At 40.5% G+C, this 17,658-nt stretch overlaps 1 protein-coding gene across 3 annotated transcripts in view; it reads right to left on the bottom strand.

The window, feature by feature from the left end:
- myt1la (myelin transcription factor 1-like, a) overlaps nt 1–17,658 on the bottom strand; it is a 62,806-nt gene that overhangs the window by 30,574 nt on the left and 14,574 nt on the right. For all 3 annotated transcript variants that reach the window (XM_088324678.1, XM_088324679.1, XM_088324677.1), the window contains 6 exons: nt 12,170–12,537; nt 10,814–11,417; nt 8,518–8,936; nt 6,732–6,866; nt 3,452–3,542; nt 15–131 (listed from right to left, as the gene is read on the bottom strand). In XM_088324678.1, the coding sequence (XP_088180804.1) occupies nt 15–131; nt 3,452–3,542; nt 6,732–6,866; nt 8,518–8,936; nt 10,814–11,417; nt 12,170–12,537 (1,734 nt within the window). The remainder of the gene's footprint in view (nt 1–14; nt 132–3,451; nt 3,543–6,731; nt 6,867–8,517; nt 8,937–10,813; nt 11,418–12,169; nt 12,538–17,658) is intronic.

Below are 17,658 nucleotides of genomic sequence, written 5' to 3' on the forward strand. Positions count from 1 at the left end.
CAATTGAGCGGTACCTGAGCACACGATCGGACGTCTGACTGGACTTGCTGCTGCAGCCGCTGTCCGTCACGTGAGTCTTCTCGTGCACCTTCGCTATCTTCTCAGCTGCCGCAATGGGACAACCGGAAAGACTGTTGGAAAAATAAAAGGGGGAGATATGATGTTTATACACAAAACATACTGGATCATTTTAGTTATGTTTTAAATGTGTTATAATATCAGAATTTTAGCTTGCCATGTTTTTATCGTTGTCTGGGGACCTGCTTTTATAGTCAAATTGAATTATTTATTATAAGTATTTTATTATGTAATTTGTTTCAACAATTCAAAACCGTTGGTTCGTTTGGTACAAAAACAAAACAAACTTCAAATATTTGATTAAATTGGTCCAAGCAGTAGATCAGTGAATTTTCAACCAAATTTGGCTTATTTGGACACAGGTATTTTTGGTCATTTTCATCAATGGTCCATGAAGCTTTTAACTAAGACAAGATAGTTGATCATATTACCCCGATTTGGGCTGACCTGCACAGGCTCCCTGTCAGTTTAAGATACGAGTTTGAGGTTCTGTTGGTATTATACAAAATTATGCATAGACTTGCCCCCTCATATCTTTCAGATTTAATATCCGCTTGAGTTCCTGCTCAGATCTTTAACTCGAAAAATGCTGGTCTACTAGTGATCCCAAGAGCAAAGAAGAAATCCACAGGTCTGCGAGCATTCTCCATTTGGGCCCGGATGCAGTGAAATGCTCTGTCTTCTGAGATTTGATGTGCAACCTCAAATCTATGTTGACGATGTCTGTGTATTGTCTGTTGATGCCCTTGCAACACCCATTGCAACCTGGACATCCCGGAAGGGGGATTACCTCATAAGTGGCCACATCTTTAGGTTTCTTAATTTACTCATGCTGAGGTTTTTGAGTTTTCCCTTATGTAGGTTATATATCAGTGGATGATGTAAGAGTAGTTTGTAGTCCAGCCTTTTGAGACTACTTTTGATTAAGGGCTGTACAAATAAACATGACATGACATGGTACAAAAAAAAAAAAAAAAATTGCCTATTTTCTGACACAGTATGCGTGATAGATTTATACTTTAGTAAAAACTCCAAATAAGGAGAAAAAACCTCAGTGTATTTTGAAATTGCAAGAAGAACAAGGGAGTGAAAAGAGGTTCCAAGCTGTTCTAAAAGGGTGTGTGTGAATCAAAGAACAGCAACATAATTGGCGGATAGTGTCAATGATGTAAACAGTTCATAATAGTCAGAACAATGATAAACAGTGCGCAATATTAGTCAAATGATCCTATGATCTCATTTGCAGGTGTGTAATATTAAAAACAGAATAATTTGATCAAACTGCAAAACATTATCTTTTATTCCTATTTTCTAAAATATTGATATGGACTGATTTTGAGTTTAAGAGTACCATGGTGATTTATTGAGATTTTTTGTTCATCTGATTCAACAATGATTGACAAATAAATCCACAAATTAATCAAATATAAAAATCTTTTTTGCAATTGTTCAAAGGTTTAAATTATATTTTGCATTTGAAAGTTAGCTTGAAATTGACATATTTCCATTGATTAAAGGCAGAGTTTGTGTTATTAAGGGCCTCTGAGGGGTAAATAAAAAATAATTTGAAAAAAAAATATTGATTTATATAATAAGCAAAAATACACATTTTTATTGTATAGTATCTCGGGCATCCATACAATATGGTTGGTGTGAAGTTTAAAGAAGAGGCGAGCCGTTTCATTTGAAATGAAAGTGGAATAAGAACGCTTAATGCGATTGAGAAAATGGTTGGATTGCTTTTTTTCAGCCACTTTCTATCACGGAGGAGGAAGTCGCCTAACTCTTGAAGCCCATCTTTCAACAGTAAGTTAAACTGCACCTTATTTATCTTTATAGAGCGTATTATTTTATGAAATTGATTTTTTTCGTACAAAATAATACAGGTTACTTATACAAGCCTTAAACCTACTTATATAAACCTTAAACATACAAAATTTAGCACTGAAGCAACTTACAAACCAATTCAACTTACAAACGATCGTCTGAAACCTATTCCGTTCATAAGTAGGGCAGCGTCTCATGAGCTGTCATATAATCAGGCATTTTTTTAAAAAACTCTGAATTGAGAACATTTCTATTTATTTTAAAACAACATGAACCACACCTAAAGGGAGCTAAACATAATTGTCTGCCATCTTGCTGCTACATGTACCCCTAATTACCTGAAAAAAAGGGCAGTTTGGTAACATCAGAGCTGTAGTTTGTATTTTTCCTTGTGCTATTAGATCACTTGTTTTCGGTTGTGTGACACAACGCAGTGACATCTAGAGGTCGAATAATACACACTGTCGGTTTAAATAAATGGCTTTTATGAGGTTCAATAGAACCAAACCTTTGATCAGTAACTACATACATGTAAAAATCCTTCACTTTTTATCAAAAAAATACCTGTATACATGCCTGAAAAGAGGGGTGTGTAAAAACAAGCGAATACTGCTCTCTTTTGGCCATATTTGGCATTTAGAAACCCTAAAAGTGCATAGATTTCCTGTCACCCAGTCTTGAGATTAAAGAAAAAAGGACATTCAAAGTAAAACAAAAATAAGCTTGATACTGTATTGCTTTACGTGTCAGTTATTGTAAATGTCAACTAGAAGTGACAAACAATAAGCTTGAAATACACACACCTGACCTCCAACTTGGAGAAATAACTGACGTACACATCTAGAAAAGGAATAGTCTTCCTTAAGTTGAATTGTGTTTTAATATGTTCAAAATGTGCTCCAAACCATAACAAACATTTTGGCCATGGTGGATATTCTCCAGTCCAATGTATGTTGTGTCCAAATAGACTGTGGGGAAAAAAGAAAAAAAGAAAATCGAGCGACACATCAGCCACTGCTGCTATGCGGGCGTTTCCATGGCGACAGCCAGACATGAAAGCCTGCACGAAGCTGCGGCAGCCCGCTAACAGATGCTACGCTAGCTAAGGCTGCTTTGTCTCCGTGATCCCGGCGGGGCTGTGCCACATAACAGCGTCTACCGCTATCCGCTAAGGGCTAGCTGACCTTGCAAACCAAATTCATGATTTACCTAAACCAGAGATTGACAACCCAAAACGTTGAAAGAGCCATATTGGACCAAAAAAAAAAAAACCCAAAAAAACATGTTTGGAACCGCTAAAAAATAAGAGCTTTCAATAAGCCTCATGAGGTAGTATATATAGATTGATTGAAAAACAAATGTTTGTGTCATGTTTGTCCTCCTACAGAAACCATATCATTTTCCATTATCAAACATTTTTGAAAAGATGACAGGGAGCCACTGGGGAGCGCCAAAGAGCGGCTCCAGAGCTGATTGTTGCCGACCCTTGACCTAAACGAACGCAAGAAACGGATACCCAGGTTTTCAGTTGAGCCTTGGGACTCACCTGCGGTGTGAGTTCCTGTTGCTATTGACATGACCCCGTCCGGAGCAGCCGGGGGTCGGGCACTTTAAAACATTTTCATACATGGCAAGGACTTGATAGGAAAAGGTGAGAGAGACAACGAGGGTTAGGAGCAGACAGGAAAGTTTTCAGGAAAATTTGCGTCTCCAAAATGCGGCATGCAATAAGAGCGTCAGACATGCACATGCAAAAGCATGCAAAAACCGGGGAAGGGTCGTCGGGTATGAATAGATGAATGAGTGTGATTTGCCTAAAGTAGCGTTTTTCAACCACTGTGACACACTGGTGTGCCGCAGCACAGTAATTAATTGTCGTACTGTGCAGCGGGAAATTATCCAATTTGTGTGCCTGTGTGGTCTGGTGAAAGCTATTTTCAGTTGGATTTACTTTTACTGACAGGCAACGGAACCGACTGGTGGTGTCCCGCAGGATTTTTTTCAATAAAACGATTGCACTCTGGCTTAAGGTGACATTGGAAGAGTGGTGGAGGTGAGGCGAGGGATAAGTAATCCAAACTTGGGTCAGCGGCTTGCAAGGTGGCAAAACATAACCCTTTTACACTAATACCTCGCTGTAGCGCGATTATTTTTCACGGTTTCGATACTTGGCACATTTCATTGTGCATCGTGTTCTGCAGCAGACAACAAACAGATAATGCTATCATGAGGGCAAGTCCCCAAGGGTCTGTCTGTGCGTGTGTTGGGTGGGCGTGCTTGTCTGTGGGCACGACTGTGATAGGATGTATGCTCTCAGTCAAACAGTCGGGCAGGCGCCCAAGTGAATTTGTCTACCTAAAAAAAACACACACAGCAACAGCTAGTATTTTAGCAGCTCTCAACACTGAACTTCATCGATTAAATCAGACTCTGAGGAAAGTATGAAAAGCGCAATGAAATGCTGATCATCACCGGGTGCTCCACGGATCTTTATCGGTTCCGGGAAGAGACTGAAACGGCATCGAGAGATAAAAGAAAAGCGTCGCTGCAGGTACAGCCTACTTCTGCGGCTACGTATCAGCTCTCACAAGCCACCCTTGCAAGCCTGTATCTCACTAACTTATAAAATCGTGCAAAATAAAATAACCCAAAAAAGTGAGAATTTTCTTTCACAAATCATGTTTTCTTTGACAACCACCAAAATCGTTTTTTTGAGTTCTGTTGTTTTTGTTATTAATAACAAGAACAAGGGTCATATTACGGTAGCCCCGCGTTTATTGTAAGGGTTAGGTCCCAAAATTAATCTGTGACAGGTGAAAAACATGAAGTAGATTATTTTACAATTATCATACAATTATATCATACACTAAAACCAAAGAACAAATAAAAGTACTATATAAGCATTATTAATATATTTTTTTCTACAAATAACTACTGTACTATCAAATAATAAGGAGACTTTTTAGCCAATCAGAATGAAGGTCACAATGCACAATATAAATTTTCCAAGTAGCGAAACTGTGAAAAGTAATCCATGTTATAGTGACATTGTTAAAATAAAATAAAAATACATTCCACTTACGTTTTAGTTATTTTGTAGTCTCAATAATCGAGCAACACACATTAAATGAATAATTATGATTATTGTAATAAATATGTTATTTTTTAAACTATATGATACAGTGTTCCAGTTTGCCCGCGTCCCTGTGTCCTAGACACATCATTTTTGCTGAGGACGCATTTTTGAACTTTTTTTTTTATAATAAACCTCATTCATGTCGAGCAATTCAGTGTCTCACAACAAAATGTTCATTAACAATATATATGATATAAGGAAACATATGTACAATATAACATATTCAACTACATAAATAAACACGTTTGAAAAAAAAAAAATATGGTGTAAGATTGTTTTGTATTTTGTAAGGGAAAATATGACAGTTTGTAAGGGCATGGAGCCCTGGAGCGCGACAGGTATGAGTATGCCTCCGAAAAAACAGTTAGTATTTGGTGAAAATAAACACAAAATTAGTAATTTATTCGGTGTCAGTAATAAGTCGAAACATAATGCAGAAGGTGATAACAACGGCAATAATTCCGGCACGAAAAAACGGTGGAGAAATTTTCAGAAGAGCGCGGAGACAAGGAAAACACGTGTGTTGAAGCGAACGATTCGACAAAAGAAAATAAACAAAAGAATATATCCATCCATCCATCCTTCCATTATCTGCACCCCTTATCCTCAGTAGGGTCGCGGGGGTGCTGGAGCCCATCCCAGCTATCTCCGGGCAGTGGGCAGTGGACACCCTGAACAATCGCAGGGCACACAGGGACAGACAACTCGCTCGCTCATTCACACTTAGGGACAATTTTGGACCGGCCAATGCACCTGAAATGCATGTCTTTGGACTGTGGGAGGAAACCGGCGTGCCGGAGGAAACCCACGCAAGCACGGGTAGAACATACAAACTCCGCACAGGAAGTCCGGTAGCTGGATTTGAACCCATGACCTCAGAACTGTGCCGCACACGCGCTAATCACTTCGCCGCCGTGCTGCCCCAAAAGAATATAGATTAATATATTTATTTCAGCAATATTATTTTGTATAATGTAAAATATTGTTGTGAACTTAAAAATCTTGAAGTGATAACTGATTTGTATTACCAATAAACTGTGATGATTAAAACCGAATAAATATATAGATTTTCATTCTATTTTTGTCGCCGATTTACAATTTCAACCTCGAAAACACTCAATTTTGGGGACCCATGGGTCTCTGTTAGGACCCATAGATTTTTGAGCATGCGAGTCCCGGGGACCCATCACTTTTCAGAGGTAAAATGAACACTGTATATGCTTTCTAAATATTTGTACACTTTTGACTTAGTTTGGATTATTTTGAAACAAATATTTTTACTTATTCATTTTTATTTATTTATATTTGTATCCTGATCAGAAATTATTTGACCATTATTGCTCTTCAGTATAGATATACATGGAACTTGGGCCAATCCGGTGGACAAGCGACTCCTCGCTGACTCAAGTAGTCAGGAAATCAGCAGAGGTGAAAGAAAATAAATGACTGATTTTAATTCCAACTCAATAAACATGCAAAACGATGATGATGAAGAATGCACATTTGACTTGGCTTGTGACGTTTCATTCAGTATATTAAATATAGCAAGAAAATAAGGTCTAACAATATTCATTGAATGCCAATGACAAATACGGACGTCAAACAACCGTAAGTCATACGACCGGTCATGCAGAGTCGGCTGATTTATCGGTTCCCAGAGACAAGAGTGCGTCAATGGTTTGCGACTTACTTTCCGGGGGGACTCTGTCTTTGTGAGGACAGCCCGATAGGCTGCGGTGATGCGGGTACAGTCCCGTCACGTGACCCGTGCCATCGCAACCCGGCGTTGGGCACTTGCTCTCCTTCTTCTCCCCCCGCGAAGATTCTGCTCCAAAATTGAAAATGATATTTACTACATCTACATCACTGTAGGGATGCAACGTTGTTGACAAAAAATCGTAATGGAATAGTCAACAATGGAACTCATTTTTTTTTTCAACTGAGAGGCATCGCCACATGGATATAATCTCTGCTGAGACTTGCACAAGCGCAATAGTCTTTATCTCAAGCGGTAACATAAATATACAGAAATGGTGGTGTCAACATTAAGTATGCGGACCAAAACTTCTTAAGTTTGGGAGAATTTTAGCCTTGATACGGCCAATAAAGAGTTTACAAAGCAGACCTCACGTACCATGGTAGTAGCTTGGTGATGCATTAACATTTAAAGAGCACGTCGGACAGTTTAACGAAACAGAGTCAGGCTCGCCTCGATAAGATTCAAGTAACATTCAAGCCAATACTGTTTTGATGAGTATATAAAGAGCTATAAAAGAGAGCTTGGCAGGCTGTGCCTGACATTAAATGCATCCAGTTTAAAGAACAAACATCAGTTGTTAAATACGTTTGATTGAACTGTTGAGAATTGATAATTCTTTTGTAACAAACTGCAGCAGAGGTTTTTGACCCAAAGAGCCATAAATGAAAAAATATTCTCTTTTTTTCTGAGAGACCCACACCATATATTTTAAGAAATAAAATCAATAAAACCACCAAACCCGCTCTCTAGACATGAGCAAATTATTCGGCACATTTTATGTCACTGTGTGATGTTTGAGGATTTGATCAAATCCATTAAATAATTATTATGCCAGAGCCTGTGTCAAATATCAATATTAATATACTACTTAAAATTTCTCTCTCCCTGCAGTTACGTAAGAGTGTTGAGGCTCATTTTGACTGCCATTTCTGTCATAGATGTTTTGAAAACAAGGGGTGGGCAAACTTCTTTTGGAAAAATATCACAAAATACTGCAAACGAGGATACAAATGTCTTTACCTTCAGTGCAGACAGCGAGGAGAAAGAGTGTGTGCCCTGTGCATAGCTCCGGCCATTCCTAGTTTTCACCTGATCGAATTGCTCTAGGTGCTTTGCTAGAGCTTTTGGGTAAAAAGTTTTTTTTGGGTTAAAGTTTGTTCTGTGGCTTTTCATTATAAAGTGTCTCAATAAACAACTTGGAGTGTTTCGTGAGCTTATATAAAAGGATTATTTAGTAAAACTGCTGCAATATCTTTCACGAAAGATGCCAAAAGGGTTGTAAACACCCAGAATAAGACCATGGTGCGAATGGAAAATGCACTGGTTATTTGGATCCATGATTGTAGGGCGAAGAAAATCAGCCTGGATGCAAACAAAATCCGAAGTAAGGCTAAATCTTTGTTTGATGCTATGGTGCCTGAGGGTGGTGACCACGACAACGTTCAAGAAGAGGGGCGCCGCTACTTCGCGGATTTTCAGTTTTCGCGGGTGGTCTGACCAAGCACTGCACCTCATTGGTGTTAGATTTATATTTAATTTTTGTACAAATGTAGAGCATGTTCAATAAAAGATGTCTTTTTATGGTAGCCGTAACTATGGTGGGCGTGGCTTAGAACTCGCTGTCAGATCTATAAATTGTCGTAGACTAGTTAATTTCAAAAATAATTGTAGGTTTAAGCCCTAATTTACTGTGTGTGAGTGTGTGTGCATGTCTTACCTCTAGGGTAGTAAGCCCTCTTAAGTCTATCGTGGTGCATCCTGGATTTGCGTTCCTCCCCGGTTCCTGTCCTGTGCTCTCCACGGTGGTGGTGATGATGGTGGTGGTGGTGATGATCGCGTCTGGGTTGCTTGTGGCCCGAGACCAGACGGTCCCTCATGACTTTTGCACGCTCCGACTCGAGGGCGATGGCCTTCTCCAGCAGCGAAAGGTTCCCCTTGGCCATGTCAAAGGTGTCATCTGAGCGTTCCGAGGCCACTGAGGTGGTGTCCTCGTCGCCTTCTTGGCTGCAGCTGGTTGGGTAACCCCGAGACGCGGGGCTCATCTGCTCCTCAAGCTTCAGCAGGTTGACCATACTGGAGAAATTGTGCTCAGGAGGACAGCAGTCGTCCTGACACTCTGGTTGGCAGGCGGCGTACCTGAAAGGATAGCAAAACTTGATCATATTAATATTAGCTAAAGCAGTGTTTTGCAGTGTGCCGGGGCTCACTATTGTTTCGTAAGACCTCGTTTCGTGTGCTGCAAGAAATTTCCCAATTTTACCTTTGCATAAATACATGCCATTGTTCAGTAATTTTAATTTAGTTTGTAACAGTCATACATCTCAGTAGGTGGCAGCAGATTTGTTAATATACAGGGTTTGTACACCATTTTTCATGGCCAAATTTAAACACTCTTTGAGAACTTTAAAAGGCAATTTTCCAATTTCTCCAGCACCATTAAAAGAACAAATCTGGAGTGAATTGTGTAATTTGCAGGACCACAAATATATCTGTGATTTATGTATACAACTTTTAATCTTGCATGTGCATTTATAAAGACATCTGATTCTTAGATTTGGAGTAAATCATTAACATATTAAAGTGACTGTAATATGTAGCTTACATTTTCAGGTGCAGGAACTTCTTCCTCGTATAGTTTACCACTGGGAAACTACCTTCATTTTTTTGCACAGCCGAAAATAAATGTCTATGAATGACCTTGCACTGATACACAATTTATAGTGCCCTGTTTAGGTGTAGAATGCACCTGACCTTTTGGGGACAACTCATAAAGGATGGTGACTTTTCACAGAACAATGCCGTACAAATTAAAATTAGGTTAATCAAAAGGGGAGAAGAAATGCAATGGCAATGTGAAGCCACCAGAGAGCAGTGTCCGCGTTATTTTTATGCAGACTTGTTGAGAAACATGGAAACAATTTCATGCATTCACAAGCACTTTAACCAAAATCAAGCACTTACAAATCCTTGAAAACTCAACATTAAAATTCAAGCATTTTCATGGATGTAAAGCATATGTACAAACCCTGTAAAGCAGGAGTGTTCATGAGCCAATCACTGATAGGCGTATGTCAGAATTGCATCAACAAGGATTAAATTGGCAGGAGCAAAGTTTGAACTTAGAGCCATTTGTACTCATGAAAAGAGCTATACAGTGGTACCTCTACTTACAAATGTCTCGACATTCGAAGGTTTCAGCTTACAAAGTATGTGACCGGGAAAATATTGCCTCTAGTTATAAAGGCATTACAGGAGACAAAGTCTAAAATACAGTACAATATGTGCTGCCGTATGCATAAATATCGGCATGCTCTTCATGTCTTCTTGCTCTATAAACACCTGGCTATCCAGTGTATATTCGTGAATCCCGGCATGCTCTTTGTGTTGCCTTCCCATCTGTAAACAGGCTACTCTATAGTAGCGCTATAAAGAGGTATCATACACAATGGACCCCACGAAAGACACGCAGAAAATTGGACAATGAGAAAAAAGTGTCAGGCCATGTCAGGCTATCGCTCACTATGATGATGTCTGCATCGCGCATTTCCGACACATTGTCAAAATCCGGCTAAAGCAGACATCATTGGATCAGTTTTTCAAAAAACCACGAGGAAAAAACACTGCTTAGGACCAGTAAACAAAGAGGCCAGTTAAAAGGTAAATTAATATTTTTATTATTTCCTTTATTCTTTGTTTTTGTTTTTTTCATTATGTTCCTCCTGTTTTATGTCTATTGTGCTGTAATGTAATTCTTATATGTAGTTGTTTCATGTTGTGATGTTCTTTTATGATTTAGAAAAAAATATATATCATACTTATGCGGGGCTTGGAGCAGATGAGCGCAATAACATTCAAAAGGCGTGTCTACTTACAAATGTTTAAGGTTACAGACCTACTCCCAGAAGGAATAGATTCGTAAGTAGAGGTACCATTGTATATAGCTCACGAGCCATAGGCTCCCAACCACTGCTGTAAATAATAGGATTTAGAATCTGGCCAATCTTTCCGCAAACCTGTTGTGATGGTTCGCCCCCTGCTGGTCACCATTGTTGTGCATTTGAGCTGTTCGATCGTCCGGGTGTGTCTCGTTGAGTTTGCGTGCCAGATCGAAGCACTGATTCCTCAGACACTCCAGACTTGTGAAACAGACTTCCTCCTCACTTTCCTCCGTCTGGCCGGCCAGTACAGGCTGCCCGTTGAGGCCCACATCGGGGTAGCCGTCGTCCGCCATCACGGCGCCGTGTCCCTGCGCAAGTAGCTTGAGAGAGTCCACAGTCTCCCTCACCACATCGCTGTCCAAGTCCACGCTGAGCTCCGTCTTCCTGTCCCCTCGCTCGCTGCCATCCTCGTCCTCTTCCTCGTCTTCGTCGCCGCTGTTAGAGGAGTTGCTGTTCATCTCGGATTCGGTCAGCGCTTGGTAGGACGCGTCTTCCGCGATCTTGCCCAGATTGAGCAGAGACTTGGCCACCAGCTCGTCATAGTTTTCGAACTCGTCGCCGGTACCCATACCGGGACCAAGGCCAGAAACTGGATCTGGACCTGTGACGCAGCTGTGGTTGTTGTTATCGTCCTTATAGAGTGGAATTAGCTTTGATTGTCCACTTGGTTGGTAACCAACTGCCAAAAATGTGAAAAAGAAAAAATGAAGAATTTCAATGTAACTGCATGTTGTATTGTCAAACCAATTCGGTTTAAAATAAAACTATTATACTAGTTAAGGTACAGTAGGTAGGTAGGGAATGATAGATACATAGGTAGGTAGATAAGGTAAGTTAAGTAGCTAGGTTACATAGGAAGTATAGGTAGGTAGGTGGGTAGGCAAGGTATGTGAGTAAAAACTAAGGTGGGCATGCAGGTTCGGTATGTTGATAGGATAGGTAGGTAGATAAGGTAGGTAGATAGGAAAGTTAGGTAGGTAGGTTTCGAAGCTTGGTTGGGTATGTATGTAGGTTAGGTAGGTTGATAGGTAAGTTAGGTAGGATGGGTTAGCCATATAGAAAGGAACGATATATATTTTTTTCTCAGACTTATAAATAACTTGTGTCTTTTACGGATTTATTTTGATCTAATGTGTCCCTTTTGGAACATGGAGATTAAACTGACTAAATCCCACCACCTCCTCCTAAAATAAAAAAAATCGTGTTTGTTTCAAGTTTCGTTCCTCAAGTCAAGTTAATTGGTCAGGTTTTGGCTGGATTTTTTAGGCCTAATTTTACCTCTGCCTCAAATTAATATACCAGGTATTGTATCGGTGCAGATACCGGCCTTGTTTATGGTATTGGTAAACGCAATGGTTGCAGATTATGGTATCTGCAGTTTTCTATTGGCTCTTTAAATACTAATGGAATGGTTTTCAACCCGTAACTCACCCCGTTGATGACTGAGCTCCTCCTCCTTCTCTTCACCCATTGTTTTGTTGTTTCCCGGTTCATGCAAAGTGGCCTCACCCTCGGGCTGTTCCTCCCCCTCGTCCTCCTCCATATCGTCCCAAAACTCCTCCTCTTCGCCCTCCTCGCCCTTATTTTCGTCGCCCTCCATGACTTCTCCTCGCTCCCTCCCCTCCGGGGCGTCTTCGTTGTAGTTGCTGTCTTCTTCCTCCAAGTCGTCTTCCAACTCGTCTCCCTCCTCGTGCTCCTCGCCCAGGCTGGTGGTGATGAAGGGTCTCCTTTTGGCGGACGGCTCCAGAGGTTGCTTTTCTAGAGCTTTCCTCTTCCTGGCCAGCGGGCAGCCGTACACACTGAGGAGATGATAATCTCACATGTCAAAAGGACCAACAATGGAATTCTTTTCTGGAACACAATTACTTTTGTCGATAATGAGTATTGTAACACATTACTAATAAAGATTAATAAATTATCTGTTGTTACTACTTGGGTCATTACTGCGTTAATCATAAGTTGTCACATAAAACCCTTGAAGTATAACTAAACACAGTTATGGTGGCGTCATCTCAAGCAAAGAGGTTCTGAATTTCTCCTCATGTAGATGTTGTCCCCACCGTATATACTCAGATTTAAGCCAAATTTACAACTATAAAATACTCAAATTGAGGGTCAGATATTATGCACATTTTGGTCGTGAGTCAACAGTAGCTAAGCGGAGGAGATAAATGAATTTAATTCCAACGCAATAAAAAAGCCAAATGATGACAATATAGATAACACATTTGACTTGACTTCTAAAAAGACATCTGAAATAACATTCATCATATTAAATCAGTGTTGGAACTAACAAGTTACAGAGGATTGCATTCCTGGAACGTAATTACTTTTCTTGGTAACAAATACTGCAATACATTAATAAAATCTACTAACTCTACTGTCATTTCTACGAGGAGCCTTACTACATTAGTCTGCTGCTTTATACATGCAGATCATTAATTAAAGTGTACATCAATTCACGAACCCTCCTACTTCACTTATGTTGTCACATACATCCCTCATGTATATACCTACAAAATAAAACTGTTATTGCGGCGTGGTCTCAAGCACAGAGTACGAGGCACTGAATTTCCCCTCATGCAGATATTCTCACTACTATATATACTCTCATCTAAGCCAAATTCAACAACATAAAAGAAAATAATGAAAACAAAAGGGGGATCTTGGATGTGCATATTTTGGTTGTGCGTCGAATGGTAAGCAGTTCTTGGGGAGAAAAGGGGGCGTGTCTTATACAGGAAAAACAAACAATGAGGATAACGTAAGACCAGATTTTACTGTAAAATTTCAGTCTTCTGTTTGTAAAATGTTTTATAATAATAATAATAATAATAATTTCCTTGTATTGTCATTCTGTGTAACAATGTACACAGAACGAAATGTCGATTGCACCTGACCCGTTGTCGCGAGCCGATGCAGCCGCAGCCAACAGAGGGCGCCGCCGACCACTTTTTAAGTCTTAGGAATGACTCGGCCGGGGCGCGAACCACCGACCTCCCAGTCTCAAAGCGGGCGCCTTACCATCTAGGCTACTGAGCTGGTATACACCAGGCCCTAAGAAAAAAAGAAAACGTTTGTGTGCGCTTGTGCGACCTTGTACCCTGGAGAAGGAGATTTTTAAGTTGTTTTCTGTCTAGTGACACAAGCCAAAAAGTAGTAAAGAGTCCACTGCTTTCACGGGTTGGTGTACATGTTTTCTTCTATTTCTTTGATTACGTGGCTATATTAAAGCATTTTATGGGGGTGGCTTTTATAGGAGCATATACAGTAGTTTGTAAATAGTTACTTTCAGAGTAACGCACTCCTTTTTGGTGTCAGTAGTCCGGGGGCTAACAGAGGTACATTCTTATTGAAATAACTAGCAAATAGAAATAATTAGTGTTCTTAGTAACACACCCAACACTGCACGTCAATCTCATATTTAAAATCATTCTTTGCTGGGGCAGATGGAATCAATTTCAATTGATTTCAAAAGAAAATATAATTTGAGATTTCAAGAGAACACTGTACTGCGGAGAACAATCATTTAAAAATAAAAAAAAAGCAAGTCAAGTAATAATGGCAGTTATTTGAGCGAGGGCCTCAATGACGCAAATCCCATAATAGTCATTAAGAGATGGAAAAACTAAGCTTTAATTGCTCCAAAAAAGGCAACCACAATTATAGCTGCTGCTAATGCGGATTTGAGGAAATCAATGAGTCCATTTCCATATGAAAGAGCTATTTTGCCGTCCGGGACTCAAATGCGGGGAAGGTAACGTTCCCCTGTTGCTTTTTGAGCCATTAAAAACATTTAAAAACAGCTTTGAAAGGATAATAATGATGATAATAATGTGCAGGTAAAGTGGCTAAACACACATTTTGGGAGGCAGAGAGACAGACATTGTGCTTTTTCTCACAGCCATAATTAATACCTAATTTTATTTTTACAGATGTATTGGATGCATTTTGACATGTACATTTGTAAAATTACCTGTACAGGTTTTGAACAATTTATTCATCAGGTGGATCCCAATTCAGCAATCACAATGAATGTCGATGGTACAGGCTACTAGTTTCAGTTTTTGATGTTTTTGATCAAAAACAAAACAAAACTATGGACACTTGGAAAATATTTAATAATGTATTATTTTCTAATGACCTCAAGTTCTTATTGATATCAAAGACTGTTTAAAGGAACACTGTGTATTATTCAACTACTGGAAGTCACTGTAGTAGTCAGAACCAGAACAGATGGTAAACCTAATCGTGTAACGTTTCACACAAAAGTTTATTGCAGGGGTGGCGAACACGTGGCTCTAGAGCCGCATGCGGCTCTTGGCCAATAAGAATGCGGCTCTTTGCCTCATCATATTCTCTATATACTGTGGCTCTTTGCCTTGTTTCATGTTTAGTTTTTTTTTTGTGTGTATTGAGGGTGGACACTTTCCTTGAAATCAACACAAGAACAATACTTGTTGTATTGTAAAGAGAGGAGTGTGTTATGTTTTTAATTGTGTGTGTTTGTGTGTGTCTGTCTGTCATGGTAGGTCAGTGCGTGGTGTGGCTCTTTGACTCTCACAGTTAAAAATTTCGGCTCTTTGTGTCAAACTTGTTCGCCACCCCTGGTTTATTGGGATATCGAGGAAGTCAGGTGCGAGGAAACAAACGCCAGCGATCCGGTGATCGCTGGACAGGAGGAGCGAGCAGCTCACGAGATCGGAGCGTGATCGGAATGCGGAAGGGATTCGCTGGGACGGAAGATCGGAGCATGGTCAGGGGCAAAAACGGGTCGATAGCCGGAGTGGGAGATCAGGACGTCGTCGGTGGTCAAAAACGGGTCGTTAGCTGGAGCGGGAGATCAGAGCGTGGTCAAATGGAGTAAACGGGTCGGTAGCCGGAGACACGGTAAATCAGGAACAGAAGAGTAGGAAAAGAATGAAAACGGGACCGATGGGAGCTAGAGTCAAAATTAACTAGGAACAGCTCGCGCCAAACGAGCGGGCACAGGTGAGTGCAATGAGTAATCATGACAGTAGTATATCAGGTAACAGGAAGCAAGTGCTAAAAAGCACATGGAACTACACTAACTACAGACACCCAAAGTGTCCAAATTGCCCCATGTTTCGTCTCATTTTTTTGCTCAAGTTTGTCTGGTACCCTTAGCAATAAGATGACGGGCAATTCCCCGACCCATGAGTATTTTAAGAAATACATATTTATATGATAGTTCATGTATTTTTGCCAATTATTCAAATCAATGTTGTTTTTTTAATGGATGAAGTTTTTTACCACTGAGCCACAATATCCCTTCGATATTTAGATTCAAAACAGATTTGTTAAAAATAGGACAGAGGGTCAATAGCTTGAGCAATACCTAGTGCTTATCTTAGCCGTATTTACAACTGTAAAATAAAATATGGAAATCATGGGCAGCACATGGGGAGGGGTGTGGCTTAAACAGGAACAACATAATCAATGGGGCAAACATAACTACAGAATTTACGGCAAGAGTGCTGAATTTTGGTCCTATACATCCTCTGTGCTGCTTATCCTCACAAGAATGGAGATCTTCGAGTGGTTTGAAGACAAAAGACAAAATAAAAATGGAGTGTCTCGGCTGTGTTATTTTGGAAGCTCTCAAGATTAGACAAACTGAGAAATATGAAGGCTTCTCCGCCTCCAAGTTACTGTACAAGTTTTGTTTTATTTATTTTATGACGTGGCTATTTTGAGCACTTTTAGGGGGTCAGATATAATGTGAGTATACAGTTTCCAGTAATTCAAAACTAGACTGTTACTATTATAGAATCGTGATACTTTTGGTTGCAGCAATCTGTCGGGCAATGCCATTACTTTTTGAACGAAGTATCTTGTAACTGTAAGGTCACTCTGTCATGATAACTGATGCGGGGCACCTGAGTCTGCTTCGTTGGCGCCAACAGCCGCGGACGCCAATTGTCTGCTTCCTCTTTTTTAAACCCCCGCCTTCCTGACAACACTCGTCGGATCGTTTGTGAACCTACGCTGCACGCTAGGCAAACTTTTGTGACTCCTGACTCTATCATGCCCTGTTTCCTGCCTGATACCTGTTGCCGACCTCTTTTCTGGACCCGTTTATGTTTTTGCTCCTCCGCCCCCGCCATCGACCTGTTTGTTCTCGCTGTCAACGACTACCTTTGCTCGACACGGAAGTGCCACTTGCGCGTTCCTGCTATCGGCCAAACAAGACCTGTTCTCCTTCTTAATAAATACTGAGTAAAATGAACGCAATTGAGTTCCGTCTCCGTTCCTGGTCTGTGACACACTCACAAAATATGGTATTCCTCAAAACTAGTAAGGAGAAAATGAGAGAGGACGAAAAAAAAACATTCCCACCTGATGTAGATGAGCCTATTAAAATGGCCAATGAGTGTGTGTACAAGCATCTATCTTTGCTTGACTGTTCCTATTCATGTGCACAAAAATGGAACTGAGAGCGAAGCGACTGCAACACGTGAGTGTCTGTGTGCGACCTTGGCCACCTCACTGTCTCCCGCCAATTAAAATTCCGGCAGTAATTAAAGCAGATCAGAAGCAAGGGAACGCTGCAAGAGCAAGCGATGGCGCATGCTAATTAGAGATGGATTTCTTGTGCAATGCCGCGCGAACGCGAGTCTCGGCTTGTGTGGAAGCATTAGCAAGTTGCTACCCTGGTTCGCTCTATCGATTGCTAAATGCTAATATAGCATTGCGCATAGCTCGAAGGCACGGCTTTTTCACACTTCGATGCTCAGAGTAGTATTTAAAATCAATTTAGCACCCTGGCCGTCCTAATGCATCAGCCCAGTTGCCATGGTTACCAGCAATCCCCTGTTCCTCGAAAAACACAGGTAAAGGGGACACCTGGCGAGCAGGAGAATGTCGTCCCTTTTTGTAAGAGTCGACACTCCATCATG

This window comes from Urocampus carinirostris, chromosome 20 (genome assembly GCF_059441175.1).
Source record: "Urocampus carinirostris isolate Australia breed hairy pipefish chromosome 20, RoL_Ucar_1.0, whole genome shotgun sequence".
NCBI lineage: Eukaryota > Metazoa > Chordata > Actinopteri > Syngnathiformes > Syngnathidae > Urocampus > Urocampus carinirostris.